The 22650-nt window shown below is 37.0% G+C and overlaps 1 protein-coding gene across 2 annotated transcripts in view; it reads left to right on the top strand.

Moving 5' to 3' along the window:
- The window catches only part of LOC115212972 (exocyst complex component 7), a 58212-nt gene that overhangs the window by 18157 nt on the left and 17405 nt on the right, over window positions 1–22650 (top strand). The window contains exons 9-17 of one of the 2 annotated variants that reach the window (XM_029781835.2): window positions 2030–2079; window positions 4329–4435; window positions 5030–5134; window positions 6386–6505; window positions 7568–7627; window positions 7795–7833; window positions 12053–12115; window positions 13312–13378; window positions 14797–14838. In XM_029781835.2, the coding sequence (XP_029637695.1) occupies window positions 2030–2079; window positions 4329–4435; window positions 5030–5134; window positions 6386–6505; window positions 7568–7627; window positions 7795–7833; window positions 12053–12115; window positions 13312–13378; window positions 14797–14838 (653 nt within the window). The remainder of the gene's footprint in view (window positions 1–2029; window positions 2080–4328; window positions 4436–5029; window positions 5135–6385; window positions 6506–7567; window positions 7628–7794; window positions 7834–12052; window positions 12116–13311; window positions 13379–14796; window positions 14839–22650) is intronic. The other variant, XM_029781836.2, reaches the window with a different exon arrangement.

The following is a 22650-nucleotide window of genomic DNA, read 5'->3' as shown; positions in this document are numbered from 1 at the left end:
AAAATGCATGGTGGTACACTTGTCCACAGCCAGTTTCAGTTGCCAGTCTGTGATCCATTGCTGCATTGTGTCCAGGTCTGATTGCAGGAAAGAGCTGTAGACAACAGGATCTGTCCTCTTGATTTCAAGGTACAGCTTGATGTCGTCTGCATATTTTAATACTGTGGCATTCTTTAAATTTGCATCTATGTCATTAATGTATGCCACAAACTAGAGGGGACCAAGGACAGATCCCTGTGGTACACCCGATGACATCTCATATGGTGTAGAATGCTGTCCTAGAACTGTGACTACCTCCTTTCGGTTGAGAATGAAGGATTTCAACCAGTTAAAAAGGTCATCCCTCACACCCATTGCAGAGAGTTTCACCATAAGCCTTTTGTGTGGCACAGAGTTGAAAGCCTTTTGCTTGAGTCATGTGTATAGGGTGCTAACCTAAACAGATACAGTTCACTGTGCAAACAGGACATATACACAAGAAAAATGGGAAACTGGCTCCTTATGAAGTAATGTGGACAAACCAAAGTATTTCCAAACTCTGAAAAGGAAGGCAAGTCAATGTGATTCAATTTTCAACATATTGAAGATGTGCAACCACCAGGAGATCTCATTGAAGAATGTATTCAGAGTCTCTGATCATAGAATCAATGTGGGTTTGGTATAAGTGTCTAGGTTGCATGTGGATGATGATGAAGGTGGTGTTCATCCTTCATGTATGGGAGTGAGCATCATTGGAAGTGATTGCAAGTAGGCCATTGATGTATAAGAAGGAAAAGAGTAAGAGACAAAACCAAACCTGGGGGCACACCAGGGTTAATAAAATGTGGGTGAGAAAGAGCTCTGTCAGCTTGTCGTAATAGTGTGGTCTGACAGGAAGCCTCCCAAATCAAAAGTTGAGATGGATGACTCCCATAAGCAGGCAGCTTTACTAGAGCATTGACATGCCAGATATGATCTTGTGCTTTGTTGATGTCCTGTTTGCACAGTGAACTGTATCTGTTTAGGTTAGCACCCTATACACATGACTCAAGCAAAAGTAGAATGTTTTTATCATTATTTAATATCTGTGTTCCATGCTGGCATTGGTTGGATGGTTTGACAGAATCTGATGGGTCCACAGACAGCATTGTGCTCCGGTGTCTACTTTAGCATGGTTTCTATGATTGGATATCCTCCTTTATGCTAACCACTTTACATTGTATACTGCAAAATTTCTTTTTGTGTCACCAGCATTAATAAGATTGCCATTTAGTTTGCAGGACTACAGAACTGAGGCAGACGGGGCAGCTTTATGCAAGGCGATGAAGGGCTAAAATATAAAAGGCAGAAGGGAAGGATAAAAGGAGCTACATGGTTACACACATTTAGAAGAAAGGGTGAGAACGATCAGTATGAGCTGCTAGTCCAGATGGCTCTTCAAGGGCAAGTTCAATGACAATAAATATTTCAGTCGAATTGAAATTTAATATTTCATCCTTTTACATGTTTTGTATGCCAGTATGGTTTGAACAGAGGTTCAGTTACTTTAACTCTTTCGGCCCGGCTGGTACATATTTGTACCAGTCGAAAGTTTTACAGCCCAAATCTTTAAAATTCCCATTCTGTGTGATGCAGCATAGTAGCGCCAGATGTATGACCAGAGTGTATGACACTATAATGACAGCTCAAAAGGCTCGCATGCATACAAACCCCCCACCATTACTGACCTGAGAGAAAATTCTTGAGAAAAATTTCCAGGTTGAAAGGGTTAATAACATTAATGCTAGTAATATACAAGCAGCAAGTCAATTCCCTATTATTGAATAATTGTATTAGTTGAGTAGCAAGCTAGTTGCTTTGTGTATTTTAGTTTGATGTCTCATCCTTTTGGTCTCAAATCCCATCGGAATTATTACTACTATACTGAAATCAATTTCAATGTCTATATCCTTGTTAAAATTTTATTTCATACTTTAAAAGAAATTTTTTTTTCCCTCAGTTTTATTCTTTTCATATTCATTGTTTTGTAATCCTTTTTCTGTTAATTCAGATATCTGAAGAAAGCCTCTACATCTCTCATCAAATCCTCATTTGAATCTGGTAAGTTGATTTATATACTTCACTTAAAATAGGCTTGTTACGTGATTCTGGTTCTGAGGACAGTTATTTAATCAAATTTTATCTTGTACTCATAATATTAAATTAATTGGGACTTTGTGTCACTTTGCTGTGCTTGAGAAGACATGTCAAACTAAGTGTAATCATACTCATAGCCAGTATCAGTGACATGTTAAAGGCACATGGTACACTCTATGAAGTGGTTGGTGTTAGGAAGGACATCCAGCCATAGCAACCAAGCCAAATCAGACTGGAGCCTGGTACAGCTCTTCAGCTTACCAGCTCCACTCAAACCATTTAACTATGCCAGCATGGAAAACAGATGCTAAATGATGATGATTGGTCACTAAATGTTTTTTATCTCCAAGCAAAATAAATATTTACTAAGATACCAAATGTTTATGAAAGTCTTTATTCTTTATTGGTACCACATGTTTTGCAAATAATTTTATTTGTGTCCTCTCTTTCTCACTAATCCCCAACATTCTGTCAACACTGGTGTACTTCATCTTCCAGTTATGTCTGCAACAATCTTCTGTCTCTACTTCAACATTTTTAAGAACCCCTTTTAGACCTACTGCAAATAATCTCTCTAGTTCCAGTGGGCTTATGAAATGTACTGCTCATGCTGGTGAATGGAAGGGACATCAAGTTGTAAAAAAACCATACCAAGAGAAGTATACAGTGCACAGCAAGTTGGCTGAATTACCTTTTTTTCACCTTCATAATGCTTGTCCATGAAGGGTACTGGTGCTGATTCCATGTAAAAAGCACTGGTGTTTGTGTCACTTAAGAAGTACTGATGCCACATAAAAAGCACCCATTACACTCTGTAAAGTGGTTGGTGTTAGGAAGGGCATCCAGCTGTATAAACCAAGCCAAAACATTTTTTCACGCTAAGAGTTGCTGAAGTAGTGCACCTGAGCACTGTACACAATGTTTATTATTATTATTATTAAGTATGGAACAAACTGCCAGTATCAGTTGTTAGTTGTCAAAGCACCGCATCCTTCAAAACTTCCATGTTTCCTGAGATTCACCAACACTACACCTGATTTTCTCCCCTCCATACACATGCAAGCATGTATCTGACTCATACACTGTTCACTTTCCAGACATTTGTACATTACTGCATATGCTTTATATGCACTTTTGACAAGTTGTAGTGCACCTGAGCATTGTATACAATAATTTCATTATTATTATTATTATTATTATTATAAAACAGCCTTAGGAACCTGGTGCAGCCTCTGGCCTTGCCAGCTCCTACCAAACTGTCTGACCCATTCCAGCATGGAAAACGGATGTTAAATGATGAATTGTGATGAGTGGGAAAATGTTGAAACCCTTTATGCCAGTATGAAAAAAAAAACTGTAAAAATCACTGCAATGTCCCTACTTGTGAATAATACACAGCTAAAATTGAAGCCGTCATCATTTGATAAGTCTCTAAATGTTTTTAATGCTCTCACATAGTAACCATACATAATAACACTAAAAACTGCACTCAAAATATTAGGCTTGAATACTAGGCAGGAAACACTTTAGCTCTGATCAACTGTTTACACTCTACAAAGTATAACTTTTACTTACGTCACTTAAGTTGGTTAGTGCAGCTGCTTCACACATGCACACACACACATGCATGCACATGACCATAATTATACCAGAGGTGTTAGGTGCAGGCATGACTGTGTGGTTAAGAAGCTTGCTTCCTAATCACATGGTTTCAGGATCACTTCCACTGCATGGCATCCTTGGGTAAATTTTTTTCTACTTTAGCCTGAGGTCAATGTCTTGTGAATGGATTTGATGGACAAACTGAAAGATGCCTGTATGTATGTGTGTGTGTGTGAGAGAGAGAGAGAGAAAGAGAGTGAATGCTTATGCGTTAGTGTGTGTGTGTGTCTTGATATCACCTAATAGTTGTAAATGAGTGTTGCTGTCACACAAGTAGTATCACTCATTTTCCATCTTTTGTGAAAGCATGCATGGCCATGGGGAAATATTATCTTGCTTGGAAGCATGTGAGGATTGGTGACCGGAAGGGTATCCAGTCATAGAAAACATTTCAATGTATTTTGTTTTTCTCATGAAAGCATGGGAAAGTGGACATTAAAATGATGGCTATCATGCTGTAGATTTATGAAGAAAGGAAATTTCATTAAAAAATTGTTTTCAATTTGAAAATATTTTAACTCGAAAGAAAAATGTTTGTTTGTTCTGTGTAGGTCATCGCCGAACAGGCTCATCTACAGAAGGTGTAAAAGAGGATCCTGCTGAAATTGAGGTGGAGTTTTACATTACAGAGATGACTGCTTTGCTCAAGTTAATGCAAGTAAGAACATGATATCTGAAACTGTAACTGTTAATCATTCTTCATTTTTCATAACTACATTCACTCCATTTTCCCATGTTATTTTAATCAAGACAAATCTGCAGTAGATCTTTAAACCATTAAACTTACTGTATTTGATAGCATAAAAGATTGCATTGTTTTCAAAATATGAAAAGAAATGTAAAATTATCATTTTTGTACTGAGAACTAGAAATGCATGTATGACATCACAAATATTTAATTTTAAAGTATCTAATGTGATGGCTTTTTGTAAACTTTTACATTTGTAAAGCATTTGCTTAGTTTAATGTTTTACCCACTCTGACCATGAGCTAGAAGTAAACTTGTTAACTTAATTGTGGAAAGTGTATTAACAGATCTTTCTCAGGGACACAATACAATGTTTGTAATGGTTCAGCTACTTAACTACTCAATCATTTTGCCTCAGAATACATGGAACCTTAAAGGTTACATGTATTCTAAGCCAAAATGATTGAGATGATTCCAAACTGGTCTTAACTTTCTTTTCTACTATAATTAGCAAATGTCTATTTTATCTATAATTTTAGTAATTTGTTTTATGTATAATTTCAGAGTGAAGCACAACTAATGAATGGTATTATTCCAGAAAAATATCAACGTATGGAGTTTGATAAAGTCATTCTACGAGCACTAGAGATGGTGGTTAGTGAAGGAGAGGTAGATATTTGCCAAAAATAAGCTTAGTATTTTTTTTTTTGCATGTGTCTAGTTCCAGGATGCATCTAAGTGAATGAGCATCGAGGATAGTAATTTTGTTTTAATGATATGATATCTTAGATAAAGTTACGTATATCATGTTACTATGTGAGTAGAAATTGATAGATAAAAATTGTGTGAAAGGCTGTCATATATATATATAAACACAGGCATGGTTGTGTGGTTAAAAATCTTGCTTTGCAACCACATGGTTTTGGGTTCAATCCCATTGTGTGTCACTTTGGACAACCAGTGCCATATAAGTGAATTTTGTAGACAGAAATTGTGTGGACGGCCATCATTGTGTGTGTGTGTATGCATGCTTACATGTCTGTATCTTTGTGTTATATTTGTCCCCCTCTCCTATAGTTTGACAAATGGTGGTGTAGGTTTGTTTAAGTCCTTGTAACTAAATGGTCTAACAGGAGAGACTGATACTATAAGTATTAAGATTGATTTGTTCAACTAAAACCTTTCTAGGTGATACTCCAGCTTAGTCACAATCCATGACTGAAACAGGTAAAAGATAAAAGATGTATATATATTTATGTGTGTGTTTGTGTGCCTGTTTCTAATAGTGTAAACCAGTGTATTCAATCATGTCCCTTTATGCCAAAAGGTAACTTAGCTGCTAAATAGAGATCGATAAAATAAGGACCATACTGAAATTACATTGGTCTCAGAACTCTAAATGTAGTGTCCCAACATGGCCATTGCCCAGTGGCTGAATATAGTAAAAGATCAAAATAATCTTTCTTTTAATTTATTTTTCTCCTTTCAATGTTGAATAAGGATCTCTTCTGCCAACTGATCCTTCATAATATTTCTTGATACCAAAAATAATATGATGTTTAGAATATCTGAAATTAAGTAAAAATCACATTAACTGTTCATTTAAATCTCTGCTGCTTTCGAACTGTTATTTCATTCTAATATGTTATTATATGTTGTTATTTTTATTTTAAAGGCAGTGAGCTGGCAGAATCATTAGCACACTAGGGAAAATCCTTAACAGCATTTCGTCTGTCTTTACACTCTGAGTTCAAATTCTGCCAAAGTCTCCTATGCCTTTCATCCTTTTGGGGTTGATAGAATAAGTACCAGTTGAGCACTAGGGATGACTTAATCAACCTGCCCACTCCCCCAAATTACTGGCCTTGTGCCAAAATTTGAAACCAAGATATTATTAATTGTTTTTTTTCTTTTTCCAAGGCTATAGCTGCAAATGCTAAAAAGAACATTGCTCGTCATGAATACACATCAGTTTTGTCAATATTTCCTATTGTACAGCATTTACGCTGCATTAAACCACAATTTGATCTTACTTTAGAGGTGAGTTTTATTATATTAACAATAGCATTGTATTAATCTTATAATACCTATCATTAATAATCTGTGGCACTTTAGATACTATGCTCATCATCATTTCACATCTGCTGTCCATGCTGACATGGGTTGGACAGTTTAACCAGGGCTGGCAAGTTGAAGAGCTACACTAGGATCCAGTTTTATTATATTAACAATAGCATTGTATTAATCTTATAATACATATCATTAATAATCTGTGGCACTTTAGATACTATGCTCATCATCATTTCACATCTGCTGTCCATGCTGACATGGGTTGGACAGTTTAACCAAGGCTGGCAAGTTGAAGAGCTACACTAGGATCCAGTTTTATTATATTAACAATAGCATTGTATTAATCTTATAATACCTATCATTAATAATCTGTGGCACTTTAGATACTATGCTCATCATCATTTCACATCTGCTGTCCATGCTGACATGGGTTGGACAGTTTAACCAAGGCTGGCAAGTTGAAGAGCTACACTAGGATCCAGTTTTATTATATTAACAATAGCATTGTATTAATCTTATAATACCTATCATTAATAATCTGTGGCACTTTAGATACTATGCTCATCATCATTTCACATCTGCTGTCCATGCTGACATGGGTTGGACAGTTTAACCAAGGCTGGCAAGTTGAAGAGCTACACTAGGATCCAATCTATTTTGGCATGGTTTGTATGGGTGGATACCCTTCCTAACACCAACCACTTTAAGAAGGGCATCCAGCTGTAGAAACTATTCCAAATCAGACTGGGATCCTGGTGCAGCTTTCCAGCTTGCCAGCTCTGGTCAAACTGTCCAACCCATGCCAGCATTAAATGATGATGCAAAAAAAATTTTTTAGTGACAAAATTGAAAGCTGGACTTATATATATAAAATGAAACTTAATTCTTTTACATCAAAGAAACCCCCTATCTTTGAATAAGCTGACTCTGTACCCCCCCCCCCCCCGCCTCAACTAAATATCACTTTTTTATGCATATTAATAGTTTAAACAATGTAGGGTTTCAAGAAAAACCTTTTTTGATTCTTTATAGGGCTGTCAAGCTCCAACAAGATCTAAGTTGGCATCACTGCTATCTGTACTGGATTCTACAGTAAGTAATCTTCATTTTCTGTCATTGCCATATTTATCTAGATTCAATTGTTCCTAACTTCTTTTCAGAAAACTGATAAATTAGAATATATTTTCATCCTCAAATATTTCTCTGTAATAGAAGTGATTCTATTCATATTTCTATTATATTTTGCCTTTCCATTGTAGGGTGCAAAAGCTTTGGATGATTTCATAGAAAACATCAAAGTAAGTATTCTCTCTTGCTAATTTCTTTCAAATAACAAATGATTTATTTATATCTGGAAAAGAACTTTGTTTCAATACATGTGCATGTGTTTGTGAGTGTGTATATATGTGTCTGTGTATATGAGTATATATGTGTGTGTGAGTGTATATGTGTGTGTGTGTATATATATATATATATATATATATATATATATAGAGGGAAAGTTTACGAAAAAAACAAAAGACAAAGACAGGTGGTGTACAAAACAAACAGACGTATTAGTATAATGCTTAGGAATAGAAAAAGTCTTTTACGTTTCGAGCCTATGCTCTTCTACAGAAAGGGACACAGAAAAAACAAGGAGAGAAAAAAATGTGTGTAGTGGCTAACGATCTATCATGGCGACTGACTACACATATACACTCACACACATACAGGTTAGATGGTCAGGTTATCTCTCACGTATGAGTGATATCAGAATTCCTAAGCAACTTCTCTTTGGCCAAAGTCAGTTGGAAGGCCACTCCTTGCACTTCAAAGACAAACTAAAAGACAATCTGAAACGTTGCAACATTCCCTTTTCTTCCTGGGAAAACAAAACATCAGAATGCAGGACTTGGCACCAGTCCTGCTTCGTCTCGGTTCAAAAATGTGAGCAAAATGGACTCCAACACCAGGACCAACTTTGTGTCATTGTCGTTTTGTGGCATGAAGCAGAGCAGGCATAGCCGGCCACTCAAGAAAACACATTGTGAATAATCCACCAGCACTCAAGCAAACTGAGTCCTCAACTTGTTCCATTTGCCAAAAGGTTTGCGAGGCACCAGCAAACCTCAAGTGACACTTTCATGTCCACAGAACATGATCAATGCTTTATTTTACTGAACTTTCATTTGTTGTTCATGACAAGAGAATCCGTCATATATGTTTATATATAAAATGGTTGTGTGGTTAAGAAGTTTGCTTTCCAACGACATGATTATGATTGTAGCCTCACTGTGTAACACTTCCAGCAAGTTTCTTCTACAACCCCTGGTTGACCAAAGCCTTTAGTGGATTTAGTCGACAGAAAACTGAAAGAAAACTTTCATGTATGTGTGTCAGAAAAAACACCTGTGCAGGTACCACATGTGAAGCATTCGTGTTGGTGCCACATGTAAAGCACCCAGTCCACTCTGTAAAGTGGTTGGTGTAAGGAAGGGCATCCATCCATAGAAACTATGGCAAACAGACAATTAGAGCCTTGGCAGCTCTCCAGCTGGTCATTTCTGATGAAACTGTCCAGCCGATGCCTACATGGAAAATGGACATTAAGTGATGATGTGCATATGTGTCTGTGTGTTTGTTTACATCTGCAATCACATACACATGTGTGCGGTGAGTAGTGGTGTTGTCAGTTTCTCCTGTCAACAAATTGTCTGTGCCTTTGAAGCAACGTGGAATAAGTGATCTGTGACTTTGCAAAACAGGGAAGGATTAGCATCAGGAGGAACATCCAACTGTAAAACAGTACCTCAGCATATTCATCCAACTCATGGAAAAAATGGACATAAAACAAACAAATGAAAGCACAAAAATAAAAATGAGATGAATACAATAAACTATTTTAGCACTTTGTTATCAGGCAATCCTATTAAAGGACAATGGTAATTGACCCTTTTGATATCAACCCGGCTGAAACCACCTCTGGCTCTGTAATACAATTGTCTTGTTTTCAAAAATTCTGAATTAAAATCTTCCACTAAACCTTAGTCACAATTTATTTTCCTAACTCTAGCTTAATGATGACTAAGTTATTTTGCTAAATTCTTTGTTATATTTAAAATTAATTGAAAGAAACACAGAGCATCTCAACAGAAATATGGTAACAAAAGAGTTAATGCCATAGTCTTCAACAGGTAGGGAGGTGTAGGTGTTGTTAGTATTTACATCACTACTCACTATACTCTTGGAAAATAATTGGTTAGTCCACATCACTCTGTAAGGAACATAGGGCCGGTCTCCCAGTTTCTCCTGACATATATGTTCCTCCCTGACAGGACGCTGGTTCATCGCAGGATTATTCATTTTTACCTGCTGAATAGACTGGAATAACTTGAAATGAAGTGTTTTGCTCAAGAACACAATGTACTGCTCAGTCCAGGAATCAAAACCACAATCTTATGATCATGAGTCCAACACCCAACTCTTGGAAAATAAGAATATCAGAAATTCCTTCCTTGTGAAAAATGTCAAAATCATTTGGCTTCCTTTCAAAGATGACAACATTTTCACTTTGGTCGAGTTCTCTCTGTGATGAGAAAGAGCTACAAATTCTTTTATTGACATTGTAGAGAAAGCTACAAAGTGGCTATGAATAAAGGGAGCAGACCAGTGGTTTGCTGTTACTGGGATGCAAACTGGGACTTGATCAATCCTGGCTAGGTCAACTGGGTGATTGGGTCTAATGCTGAAATCTCAACCTCCTGACACCCTAGAAACTTTACTGATGTTGCATCTCAGAACATCTATGAGATGTATCTAGGAACAAATATTCAGGAACCTGGTTATACAAGAGCTGTTTGTGAAGGAGGAACTCAGAATAATATCATGGCTATGTAGACAAAGGACTGAGGTATATGGTGCATTGCTGTACTCAAGACAACCCATCCACCACAACAGAACAGAAACGATACACATTGATAGTGCTTGCTCATGAAGGGCACTGGTGCTGGTGCCATGTAAAAAGTACCAATGCTCATATCACAAAAAAAAACACTTAGTACACTCTGTAAAGTGGTTGGCATTATGATGGGCATTCAGCTGTAGAAATCAAGCCAAAATACACTATGGAAGTTGGAGTGGCTCCTACCCTTGCCAGCTCCTGTCAAACCTTCCAACCCTTGCCAGCATGGAAAACAGATGTTAGATAATGATGTAAATTTTAAGGATTTTGACAAGGTCTTACATACTGTTATATTTTTTCTTTTTTATCTTTTAGTCAGGCCATGTCCATGACCCTTTGCAAAGGCTCTAAGACTGGTGAGAGGAAGGGTAAGATGGAAATATCCTTGGAGTAGGGATCTGGTCTGAATGTTTGCAACAGAGTAGACTCTGCTAAAGGCATCAAAGTTGCCAGGTAGTGGTGTTAAACTGGATGAGGGATTAAGTTTATCATCCAAGTAAGCTATAGTAGGATTTGAACTCAGAAACTAAAACTGGAATGACTACCATAGGATGTCTATCTGGTCAATATTGTTACAGTTCTACCAACCCATCACCTACAATAGGTACTTTTTTCATCAATTGTGAATAGCAAAGTTAATCCTGGCACTCGATATGTATTAGATATAATCTGTAGAATGAAATGAAGCTCTTTAGCATTCTTGGGAGCTGCGCTGCATTGACGTATGTGTTCACTACAATGAGAATGCAGTAGCTTGATGACATTCATGGATATCTACAAATGTTATTTACATATTCCATAAAAACTAGCCTGGAATTTTCCCCAAGGATGCCTCTGCATGAAGAACCTAAGAGCTAATTGGCAGTTAACATATTTAATGTAGTAGGTCCTGTAAAATTTTTAACATTCGAGTGAGGTCGTTGCCAGTGCCACTCGGAGTGGTTGCTGTTAGGAAAGGCATCCAGCTGTAGAAACTCTGCCAGACCAGATTGGAGCCTAATGCAGCCATCTGGTTCGCCAGTCCTCAGTCAAATCGTCCAACCCGTGCTAGCATGGAAAGCGGACGTTAAACAATGTTGATGATGATGTTTACACCTATTTGTCTACAGCAAAATTATACCTGGAGTGAAAAGAAAACTTGTGAACATTAATGATAATGCTTGTCAAGAAAGAGGAGGAGGATAACACTGAAATCAAAATTGATTAAAAATTGTGTAGTGGGAGTGAGTCTGATTTCTGGTGAGTAAAATGATTACTTGGAACATGTTTCACTCTTATTAGACCTCATCGGTGAAATATAGTTTTGCTTGTTACTGGATTTATAAGAACCAAAAGAATATAAAGGCATTTAGTGAAGAAAAATTGAATGATTAGACAATTTAAAATAAGGATATCCAAAAATTGATGAAAGGCTCCCTGTGTGTGTGCATGTGCATGCATATGTGTTACTGTCTTATTGTCAGGTAAAGGATCCTCTCTTCATAGAATATGTTGAATGGTACATAGTTACATATATAATCTGTGAATATTCACCTGAATAGTTTTAATAAGTAATTGTTTCCAATTTCTTCTAGATAGACCCTGAGAAAGTCTCAAATATGCCCAAAGATGGAACTGTCCATGAGTTAACAAACCATGTAAGTATTTCAAGAAGAAAATAAGATTTGGGGAAACCTTTTTTATTTTGTTTGATACAATAAATTTTTAAAATTTGATTCTCCTTCCAATAAATAAATTTAGTATTTTTCTCATTAAAGCAAAGCTATTGAAAAGTCATTGAACTTTTCTGTTTCTTGTATGTATCTTTAACATTTTTTAAAACTTAAATCTCTTACAACAATATGTAACAGCTGGTGAGAGTTTTGGTTGAAAATGAAATTTTACCCTCATATTGGAAACATTAGATTCCTTTCTATGTTGGCCTATAGTATAAGGATTTCAAGTGTTAAAAGCAACCTAGAACTAGAAAAGATTATGTTAGCATGGATTATATGGTTCTGAAATATTTACATGGATTATTAAAACAGAATTGTCATTGCTGTTATATCACACAGTATTGAATTGTAGAAATAGTCCCAGGTGTGACTTCAAACTGTATTTGGTAATGGGGGTCCTGTTTTGGAAGTTCCAGGGTTTAAAGGAGTATGGAACCACCTCTTAGTCCCAATTGTTTCCAGGTCTACTCTGACCTGGAGTAGTAACATCTGTTAGGGTCCCAACTATGCATTAATTTGCATGCTGTGAAAAGAACTCCAAGCATAAACCCTCACTGCTTTATGGCTGCTTTAAGAAAAAGAAAGGGCTCGAAGAGTTAACCTCAATAGCAAATTAAAGAATGGAGTCCATCAAGCAATCCACTGCCCTCTTTACACCCTTCAAGCAATTCCTAGGTAGCTGGAGCTCTCCAACCCTAGGAGATGGCCACTCCAGCTTGCTGGTCACTACAACTGCTTTAACCCTCTGAGCTGCTGTGGTGAAACCTCCAAATCTAAAGAATGAGAGCGGATTGTGCGGGCTAACTCTCACTTTAAAACTGATAAGTGCAGACTAGAAGAAGAGTCCTGCAGCCTCAAGGATCAGTTTACTAAGTCACTTGAAGCTTGCTACTCATTCTCATGATCCTTGGATACAAAGAAATTACCATCATCATTATCAAACTGGAAATATGTCAAAATGTATTTCTGGTTATTGGGAACAAACAATTGCTAAGTTCTCAACGACCAAAGTATGTTTGCAATAGTTTCTAAATTTTACAATAGAATAAAGCTGTTTTCTTTTTGCTGCCTCTTAAAAATGTTCCAAGTTGTAAAATATGTTCTTATTACATTTTCAGACAATCATATTTCTTGTCCAACTAAAAGAATATGCTGAGACAGCTGGTGCAATGTTAATGAAATATGGTAAATGTTGTTTTTATTCTGTAGTCATTGTTAGTTAATAACCTTAAATATATTTGGTTCTTGTCAGTGTTGCTTTTAAACCTAAAATTTTACAATATCTGTTAATTGTATTTAAGATCCAACAGCTCGCATTAAAATTAGATGTTTTAAAGTTGTTTCTTTATGTTATGTTATGAATTAACAAAAATAAGTGATAAACTCTAAGAAAATTTATAAATTTAAAAGAATTTTTTACATAGTATCTTAATTTTTAGTATTTCTCTCTTTGGGGACCAGAATTGTTTGATTGTCAGCCAATCAACTGAAGAATTGCTGATTTATACATGTTGGTTTGTCTTGAGTCTGTCCTGACCCAACAGACCTGTGATCAAAGACATTCCAGCCTATCTTAACTTTGTGTGGTGTGGAGTGGAATATAATAAGGACCTGGTCTCTCGTCTGTTCATAGCACCTCCTTTCTGGTATTTGATACTGAAGAGATAACTCCTCAGAATTTGCATGCATCCTTTGATTTGAATAGGGGATGCTTTGAAGAGAATTGGTGTGTTTACACCTATTTGTCTACAGCAAGAATTTTTCTTCATGACAAAATACAGTGAATGACTTTCTTACAGATTTGAATATGACTTTAACATATTTGAACTGATAACGAGTTTATATGGTTACTACGATATTAATTACTGGATAAGATAGCAAAACATCATCCTGTATAGTACTTTGCTGTTTGTTCAATACTTTGCTGCTTGTTCAGTACTTTACTGCTCTGAGTTCAAGCCCAGTTGGAACACTACACTTTGAATATTGCTGTATTTCATTTGTTCCCTCACTGTCATAAGTTCTAATCATGTGGTGTAGTGTTTAACATCCATCTTTCTAGAAACAGAGCTGATACTATTAAAAGAATTAGCTTCGAGCCTTAACATAAGAAATCAACATTACTCCTGACATAAATTATAATGATTAATGTATAAAACAGGAATGCAAGTGGCCTGATTCTAACCAATCAGTATTCTGCATATATGTCTCCATAGTAGATATATATATCTACTTTGTCCTGTAACTGTCTAATTTGTTGAATAAAACTTATTGTATCAAGTTCATTATGACTGCAATATAGTAAATTTCTATAATTGATCATCACCTTAATCCAGTAAAATTCAGTAACATTCAGGGTCTTGTAATAGTTTGGGAAAAAAATAAGGATGAAAGTGAACAAATACATTTTGTAGATAATTCTTTGATTCTGCTACCAGGACTAATAGTCTGAAACCTTTTTAATTATATATGTATTTATTCATTTACTGGGTTTGCCTGGAACAAAGGGTTTGTTTCTCTGGCCTTCACAAGCCCCCTGAGGCTGATGGGATCAACTTTTAAAATTAAATGACATTTTACATAATAGCAATATTTTCTTACAGGAGTGTCTACCGTTGTCTTCAGCTTTACAGTGTCATTTTTAGGTAAAGTAAACCGGAATGCTTTCTGAAGCAGTGCTGCTTGAATGAATCTTTCTAAATAGATGATACATTCTCTTATCAACTATATCTATTTAGATTTATTTCTGTAATTAACTATATATCAAAACTGCTTGGTCTGTAATAATGTTACATAATTATTGCAGAATAGTTGCCCCTACTGTTCTCTCTGTTTGTCTATCCATTCATCTGTCTGTCTTTCTGTTTCTCTCTCTCTCTCTCTCTCTCTCTCTCTCTCTCTCTCTCAGATATATTAATACTTAGTTATACTTAGTTTAGTATCATCATCATCATTTTATGTTCGTTTTTCCATGCTGGCATGAGTTTGCTGGCTCTCATAATAATAAATAAATAAAAAAAAAAACATTGTGTACAGTGCTCAGGTGCTCTACAACTCATCTAAAGTGTATGTATAATCAGGTGTAGTTTCGGCAGATTTCGGAAAGCATGAGGGCCTTAAAGGATGCAGTGTCATGGCAGTCAACAACTGATACAGGCAGTTTGTTCCATGCTTCAGCAACTCTGAGCGTGAAAAAATGTTTCCGAAAGTCATGGGAGCTGTGTTGTTTTCTGACTTTGTAGGCATGTCCACGTGTGTTAGACACATGAAGATCAAAAAGGTGTTCAGTGTTGTTGTTGGTGAGGTGGTTGATAACTTTGTGGGTGTTTACCAAGTCCATCGCCAGAGCTTCAGTGAATCCATGCCCAGGGAAACAAGGCGCTCAGAGTATGGTAGGTGTCTGATGGAGGGTATGCGTTTGGTTGCATGTCTCTGAACAGATTCCAGGAGGTCAATGTTCTGAGCAAGATAGTGGTTCCAAACTGATGATGCGAATTCCAAGTGTGGTCGTACCATAGCTGTATACAGTTTTAAATAGATGGCTGGAGAGCGGCTAACAAAAGTCTTGCTGAGTGATGCCAAGACACCCTCGGCCTTCTTGACAATTTTAGAGATATGCTTTGTCCAACGCAAATCACTGCTGACAGTGATGCCTAGGTCACGCTCGCAAGAGGATTTCTTGATATCAGTGTTGTGGAGGGAGTATGTGGACGCAGGGTTTTTTCTCCCAAAATGCATGGTGGTACACTTGTCCACAGCCAGTTTCAGTTGCCAGTCTGCGATCCATTGCTGCATTGTGTCCAGGTCTGATTGCAGGAAAGAGCTGTAGACAACAGGATCTGTCCTCTTGATTTCAAGGTACAGCGTGATGTCATCTGCATATTTCAATACTGTGACATTCTTTAAATTGGCATCTATGTCATTAATGTATGCCACAAACAAGAGGGGACCAAGGACAGATCCCTGTGGTACACCCGATGACATCTCATATGGTGTAGAATGCTGTCCTACCTCCTTTCGGCTGAGAATGAAGGATTTCAACCAGTTAAAAAGATCATCCGTCACACCCATTGCAGAGAGTTTCACCATAAGCCTTTTGTGTGGCACAGAGTTGAAAGCCTTAGCAAAGTCAAGGTAGACAACATCCACCCATGAGCCACTGTCAGTGATCTGAGTAATCTCCTCAAGGAACTCGACAAGCTGATCACTGCAGCTGGAGTTAGGGACAAATCCATATTGTGAGGGTTGGATGAGACTGTGAGAGCTCCAGAAGTTCCAAAGTGTTTCTCTGACACACGATTCCATCAGTTTTGCAATACAGCTAGTGAGACTGACTGGGCGATAGTTGACAGGTGATGTGCGGTCGCCCTTTTTGAACAGAGGAATGACACTGGCAGTTTTCCACTGCTCCGGAGTAGCACCATTGTTGAGACAGTACTGGAAGAAAATAGAAAGCTGGTGTAAAAGGAAGTACCTGCCACATTTGAGAAGCAGGTATGTAACTCCATCAAGACCAGGGGAGGCATAGTTGCGCTTATTTTGAAGGTGACGTCGCAGCATTGCAGGTGTAAATTCCATAGTTGTTATGGAATTTGCTGTTAGAGATGGTGAAGATGGTACATTTTGATTCTCAACAGTGAATATGTTTGCATAGCACTCGGCAATGAGTTCTGCGCATTCCTTGGGATCATCAGTGATCTGGTTTGTGTGAGGGTTGCGAAGAGGGCCCACTGGAGAGTAAGGTCTCTGCTTCGAATGCACATATTTCCAGAAAACCTTGCTGTCAGGATTGGCTGCTATGCACTGTTCAAATTCAAGCATTGCTTTTTTTGTCACTTGCTTGAGATGGTTGGAAGATTTATTCCGCTTTTTCCTGTTGGTGTCTGATTTATGCTACTTGTATTCCTGTTCAGCAGTCCGACGTTCCTTCCTGGCAAGTCGGACCGCTGAAGTTTCCCAAATTGCACTTTTGGGGCGGTTCTTCTTTTTCTGTTTACGTGGCACTGATGCTGCACATGCTGCCCATATTAAGTCCAGGATACTCTGGAGTATAGTATTCACATCTCCAGAGTTGTAGAATTCACGCCAGTTTGGGTACTGTAATTCAGTGTGGTACAGGTTCCAATCTGCTCTCTTCTAATTGAAGGAAGCAGATTGGAGATGGTTCAGGTTTTTGTTGTTGCCCGCAAGAGCCGGATTGGCGATGATCATAGCATGAACAGTCGCCTAGAGGTTCCTCCGTAGTACAATTGATAACCGCTTCAGGAGTTGTGGTGAAGAGCAGGTCCAAGGTGTTGTCGCCTCTTGTTGGAGAGGTAACTACTTGTGACCAGTTTGAGTCCAGTAATGTCTAGCTACTCATCATGGTCTTTAACCATTTGACACAGACGAGCTACTGAGAAAAGTAGCTGTTCTTTGTGTATGGCACAATTTTTTTTATGGCTGGATGCTCTTCCCGTCCCCACTCCTTACAACAGATTAAGACATAGGTGTGAGGATAGTTGTGTAATTAAGAAGTTTGCTTTGAAATGATATGGTTAAGGTTTTGACCACACTATGAGGACACTGTCAGCTGGTATTCTCTAGTATAGCTGTCGATTGATCAATGCTTTGTGAGTGAAACTAGTAGATGAAATGAAAACTGAAAAAAACCATCACGTGTGTGTGTGTGTGTAAGTGGATATTTTCCCCTCATCTCTTCACATGCATGTTCTCTGATTGTAAACAAAAGTTACACTATTTCCAGTCCCCTGCATAACTGTGTCTGGATTGGTGGTTGTTTGACAAACAAGGAATACTACTCTGCTTGGAAACAGGTGTCAAGAAGGGTATCTAACTGTAGGAAAAAACTCTGCCTCAGTGTGGTCTTGTCTGATGAATGTAAGCATGGAAAAGTGGAAAAGCAGGTGTTAAAATAATGATGATGATGATTTCATACTTTGTCTGGTGTGAAAGTGAGAAAATACAACTCTAATTCCTGAAATTCATCATTTTTAATTAATTACATTTTAATACTAGATATGAACCAATAATCAATACAATCAATTTCACTTGAAGCCAATTTTCTTCCCTTAGCCATTGCAGAGGGTATGAATATTACAACAACCTATTTTCTCTTTCTTTAAAATATAGAATTGTAGTACATTATTTACATTTGATGGGTATTTGTCCTCATCTTGTTTGTTGCTAACACGTTTCGGCTGATATACCCTCCAGCCTTTTTCAGGTGTCTTGGGGAAATTTTGAACCTGGGTTCTCATTCCTAAGGTACTTTTCGATGTTATCATTATTATTATTGTTATTATTCAGGTCACTGCTTGGAATCGAACTCAGAATCTTGGGGTTAGTAGCTTGTGCTCTTAACCACTACGCCATATGCCTGTGGGTTAAGAGCGCAGGCTACTAACCCCAAGATTCCGAGTTCAATTCCAATCAGTGACCTGAACACTAACAATAATAATAATAACATCGAAAAATACCTTAGGAATAAGAACCCAGGTTCGAAATTTCCCCAAGACACCTGAAGAAGGCTGGAGGATATATCAGCTGAAACGTTGTGCTAACAACAAACAAGATGAGGACAAATACCCGCCGAATGTAAATAATGTACATAATTCCTCATCTCTTAAATATAGAACTGTATAGAATTGTAGTACCTGGTTGACAGAAAAATAAAGTAAGGCATGAAGATGTAAATGGGACATAATAAATTTCTCAGATATATCGAGTTTCTTTCAAATATCTCGTAAAGAAATGTACTAAGGTTCTTTTTTCTTTTTTTTCCTACTGCTAAACACTTTTTCACTGTTGGCAACATAGGTATGTATGATTTGTCAAGACTTGAAAACAGACAAATCATGAAGCATATCTCTGAGTGCTGCTATTTCTAATGCTGATGATCAGAAATATAATTTTCTAAGTAATAAACTTCACACCATTGATTGTGTGTATATATATGTGTGTATGTGTGTGTATATAAACACACACACACTTACATACATATATATAGCTGTTGTAATTGAACATAAATAACTTCTTTGACTGAGTAAAATTCATGATTCATGACACTCAAACAGATACTTGCTGGCAATTATGTTTAATCACATACTAGATAATTGCTTAATTTGGTTAATTGCATAACTTTGTGAAGCATTAAACTGTGTAGCAACAAATCTATGTGAAATTGTTTTATTTAATTGTATATCGGTAAAAAGTAACATTAAATTGAATGTATATTTGATTTGGTAGAAATAGGTGAATCAGGAAGCTTCAGTACTTAATATTTACTAATATCAGAAGAATCAAATGTACTAATCCATTAGCATTAAAACTGGTCTCATCGGGTCCAAATATTAACTCTGTTTCATGTTGAAGCTGGCTAAGTCTGGCCTCTCACACCTACCCTACAATGTCATTCTAAAAATAAGTGATCACATCATCAAAATCTTGAGACTACAAGATAGGGAATAATTAATTCATAAAAATGTGAATAAATAAGCATTATATTTGGCAAAGTAATCTGAATGCTAAAGAGATAAGTTACTATCATTTCAGTGAATTAATGATTACTGGTCTTCAGATTGCTGTTTATTTCTATCTTACTTTTAATTGTAATAAAATTGTTCAATAAATCTATCTTTATTGTAGAAGATTGTGAAAAGATAATCTTGAGTCCAGTGGTGATTGGACATTATTTTAATTTTTTTTTCATTATTGATCACATTTACCTATGATTAACCCAATAATTTTTTTCTTAATCTATGTATAGGCACAGGTATGGCTGTGTGATTCAGAAACTCACTTTGCAACCATATGGTTTCATGTTCAGTGTCACTGCATGACACCTTTGCTGAGTGTCTTTTATTATAGTCCTGGGCCAACCAATGCCTTGTGAGCAAATTTGATAGATGGAAACTGTGGGTGCCTGTTGTGTGTGTATGTATGTTGTGCGTGTGTGTCTTTGTGTTGTTGTCCCATGGCCCTGATACTGCTTCACCAAACTGGGGATTAATTTGTCCAACCAAAATCTTCAAGGCAGTGTTCTAGCATGGCTGTAGTCAAATGACTGAAACAAGTAAAATATACAGATATAATTCCCTTGTTGCTATCATTGAATAATTCAAACTCCTTGTAGGAACATATGAATCTGGGTAAGCTTAGGCAGTTGAGGAATACTGAAGGTAAATGAAAATCTCATTCTGGGTAATTAAAATGGTTGTTATGTTGCTACATATCAATGGAAACAGCTTAGACTGTGAGGAACAATTAAGTGTGCACAAAACATATTGTAAGGGGAAAATGTTTTAAGCTTGTTTTATTATGTAAGACTCAACACGGAGGCCTACAACAAGTGCCTAGAGGAGGTAGTGCTGCCGTGGTCAAGAGGTTGGCTGCTGGAAGACCTTATGTCTAGCAAAAGGACTCTGCACCATGCCACACAAACAGGAGAACCCAGTCATAGCTGTCAGACAATTTCTGCAACTACATTACCCACTAACATCTGGCCACTTAACCCCCTTGATTATTATGTGTGGGGAGCAGTTGAGCTAGAGATCAACAAAACTCCTTGTAACACCAAAGATGAACTGAAGGCAAGGATTATGGTAGCATTCAACAAGGAACCCCGCCCTCGAAGAGTTGCAAGAGATTCCAAAATCGTCTGGAGACTAGTCGAAGCCAATGGCGATTTTATTGAATAGATTTACTCTTTAGTATTTCAAGATAATATTTTTATGTAATTTACACAATGTGTTCACTGCGCTGTGTATGTATGTATATATATATATATATATATATATATGTGTGTGTGTGTGTGTGTGTGTATATATATATATATATATATATATATACACATACACACACTTATGTTCATATATATGTGTGTGTATATATGTATGTATCATCATCATTGTTTAACATCTGCTCTCTATGCTGGCATGAGTTGGACGGTTTGACATGGAGCTGGCTAGCAGAGAGCTGTCCAGACTCCAACTGCCTGTTGAGGCATGGTTTCTATGGCTGGATGTCCTTTCTAATGCCAACCATGTTGAGTGCTTTTAACATGCCACCAGCACAGGTGCTTTTTAAGTGACACTGGCACCTAAAAGGACAATCCTATGTGTGGAAGGCAGCGATTTTACTTAGCTTGACATGTCTTATAAAGTACAGCAAATTGCCACATCTTCTGGTCTCTTGTCATTTCCTCAGTGAGGCCCAGCATCCGAAGATCCTTCATCCCACATCTCCCTAGGTCTACCCCTTCCACAATTTGAACTTGGCACTTCTTTATGCAACTGTTCTCATCCATACGAATCATGTGACCAAACCAGCACAGTCTTCTCTCTTGCACCCAACATCTAATGTCTCTTATGTGCAGTTTTCCTCTTAAATCATTTACACTCTGGTGTGAATGCACACTGACGTTAACCATCCAGCAGAGCATGCTAGTTTCAATTCTTTCAAGCATTCACAAGTCCTCTGTAGTCAAAGTCTGTGTTTCACTGCCATGTAGCATAGCTGTATGTACACAGGCATCATACAATCTACCTTTCACTCTGAGGGAGAGGCTGCGTGTATGTGTGTGTATGTATATAATATGTATATATATATATATATCTGCTCTCTATGCTGGCATGAGTTGGACGGTTTGACATGGAGCCCGCTAGCAGAGAGCTGTATATACATGTGTATACATGTGTGTATATGTATATACATATATGTGTGTGTGTGGGTGCATATATTTGTGTGTGTATATATTTGTGTGTATATATATGTGTGTGTGTGTATATGTGTGTCTATATATATATATGTGTGTGTATATTATATATGTATGTGTATATATATGTGTGTGTGTATATTATATATGTATGTGTATATATATGTATGTGTGTATATGTGTGTGTATATATGTGTGTGTATATATATGTGTCTATATGTATGTATATGTGTGTATGTATATATGTGTGTATATATATGTGTGGGTGTGTATTAATATATGTGTGTGTATGTATATACATACACACACACACACACACACACACAAATGGCATTTACAATTCATGACAGCTGTTTCTATAGAATTTTACTTAATGCATTCATAAAAGATTACATCATAATAGATAATCTACCATTATCAGGTAAGATTTTAAACACCGACCTGGGCATAGACAACAATGACGATAGTGGATTATATATTATGATTTAATCTTTTATGACTTCATTAGATAAATAAAAGTCCATCAAAACAGCTGTCATAAATTTTAAACGCCATTTGTATTTAATTTTTATATCTATGTCATGTCAACGACCCACTCCTGAGTCAGACCTGTGGTTTAAATTTGATTTGGTACTTGCATTATCGACAGTCCCCTACCAACACTTGATGTATTGAATGTTATTTCAATGTGAGCCTTATGTTATTGTACCTGCCTTTTCTGATGTTCTGCAGGTTGATGCAC

This window comes from Octopus sinensis, linkage group LG6 (genome assembly GCF_006345805.1).
Source record: "Octopus sinensis linkage group LG6, ASM634580v1, whole genome shotgun sequence".
NCBI lineage: Eukaryota > Metazoa > Mollusca > Cephalopoda > Octopoda > Octopodidae > Octopus > Octopus sinensis.
The sequence above is the reverse complement of the archived record's forward strand: the minus strand, read 5'-3'. Positions and strand labels throughout refer to the sequence as shown.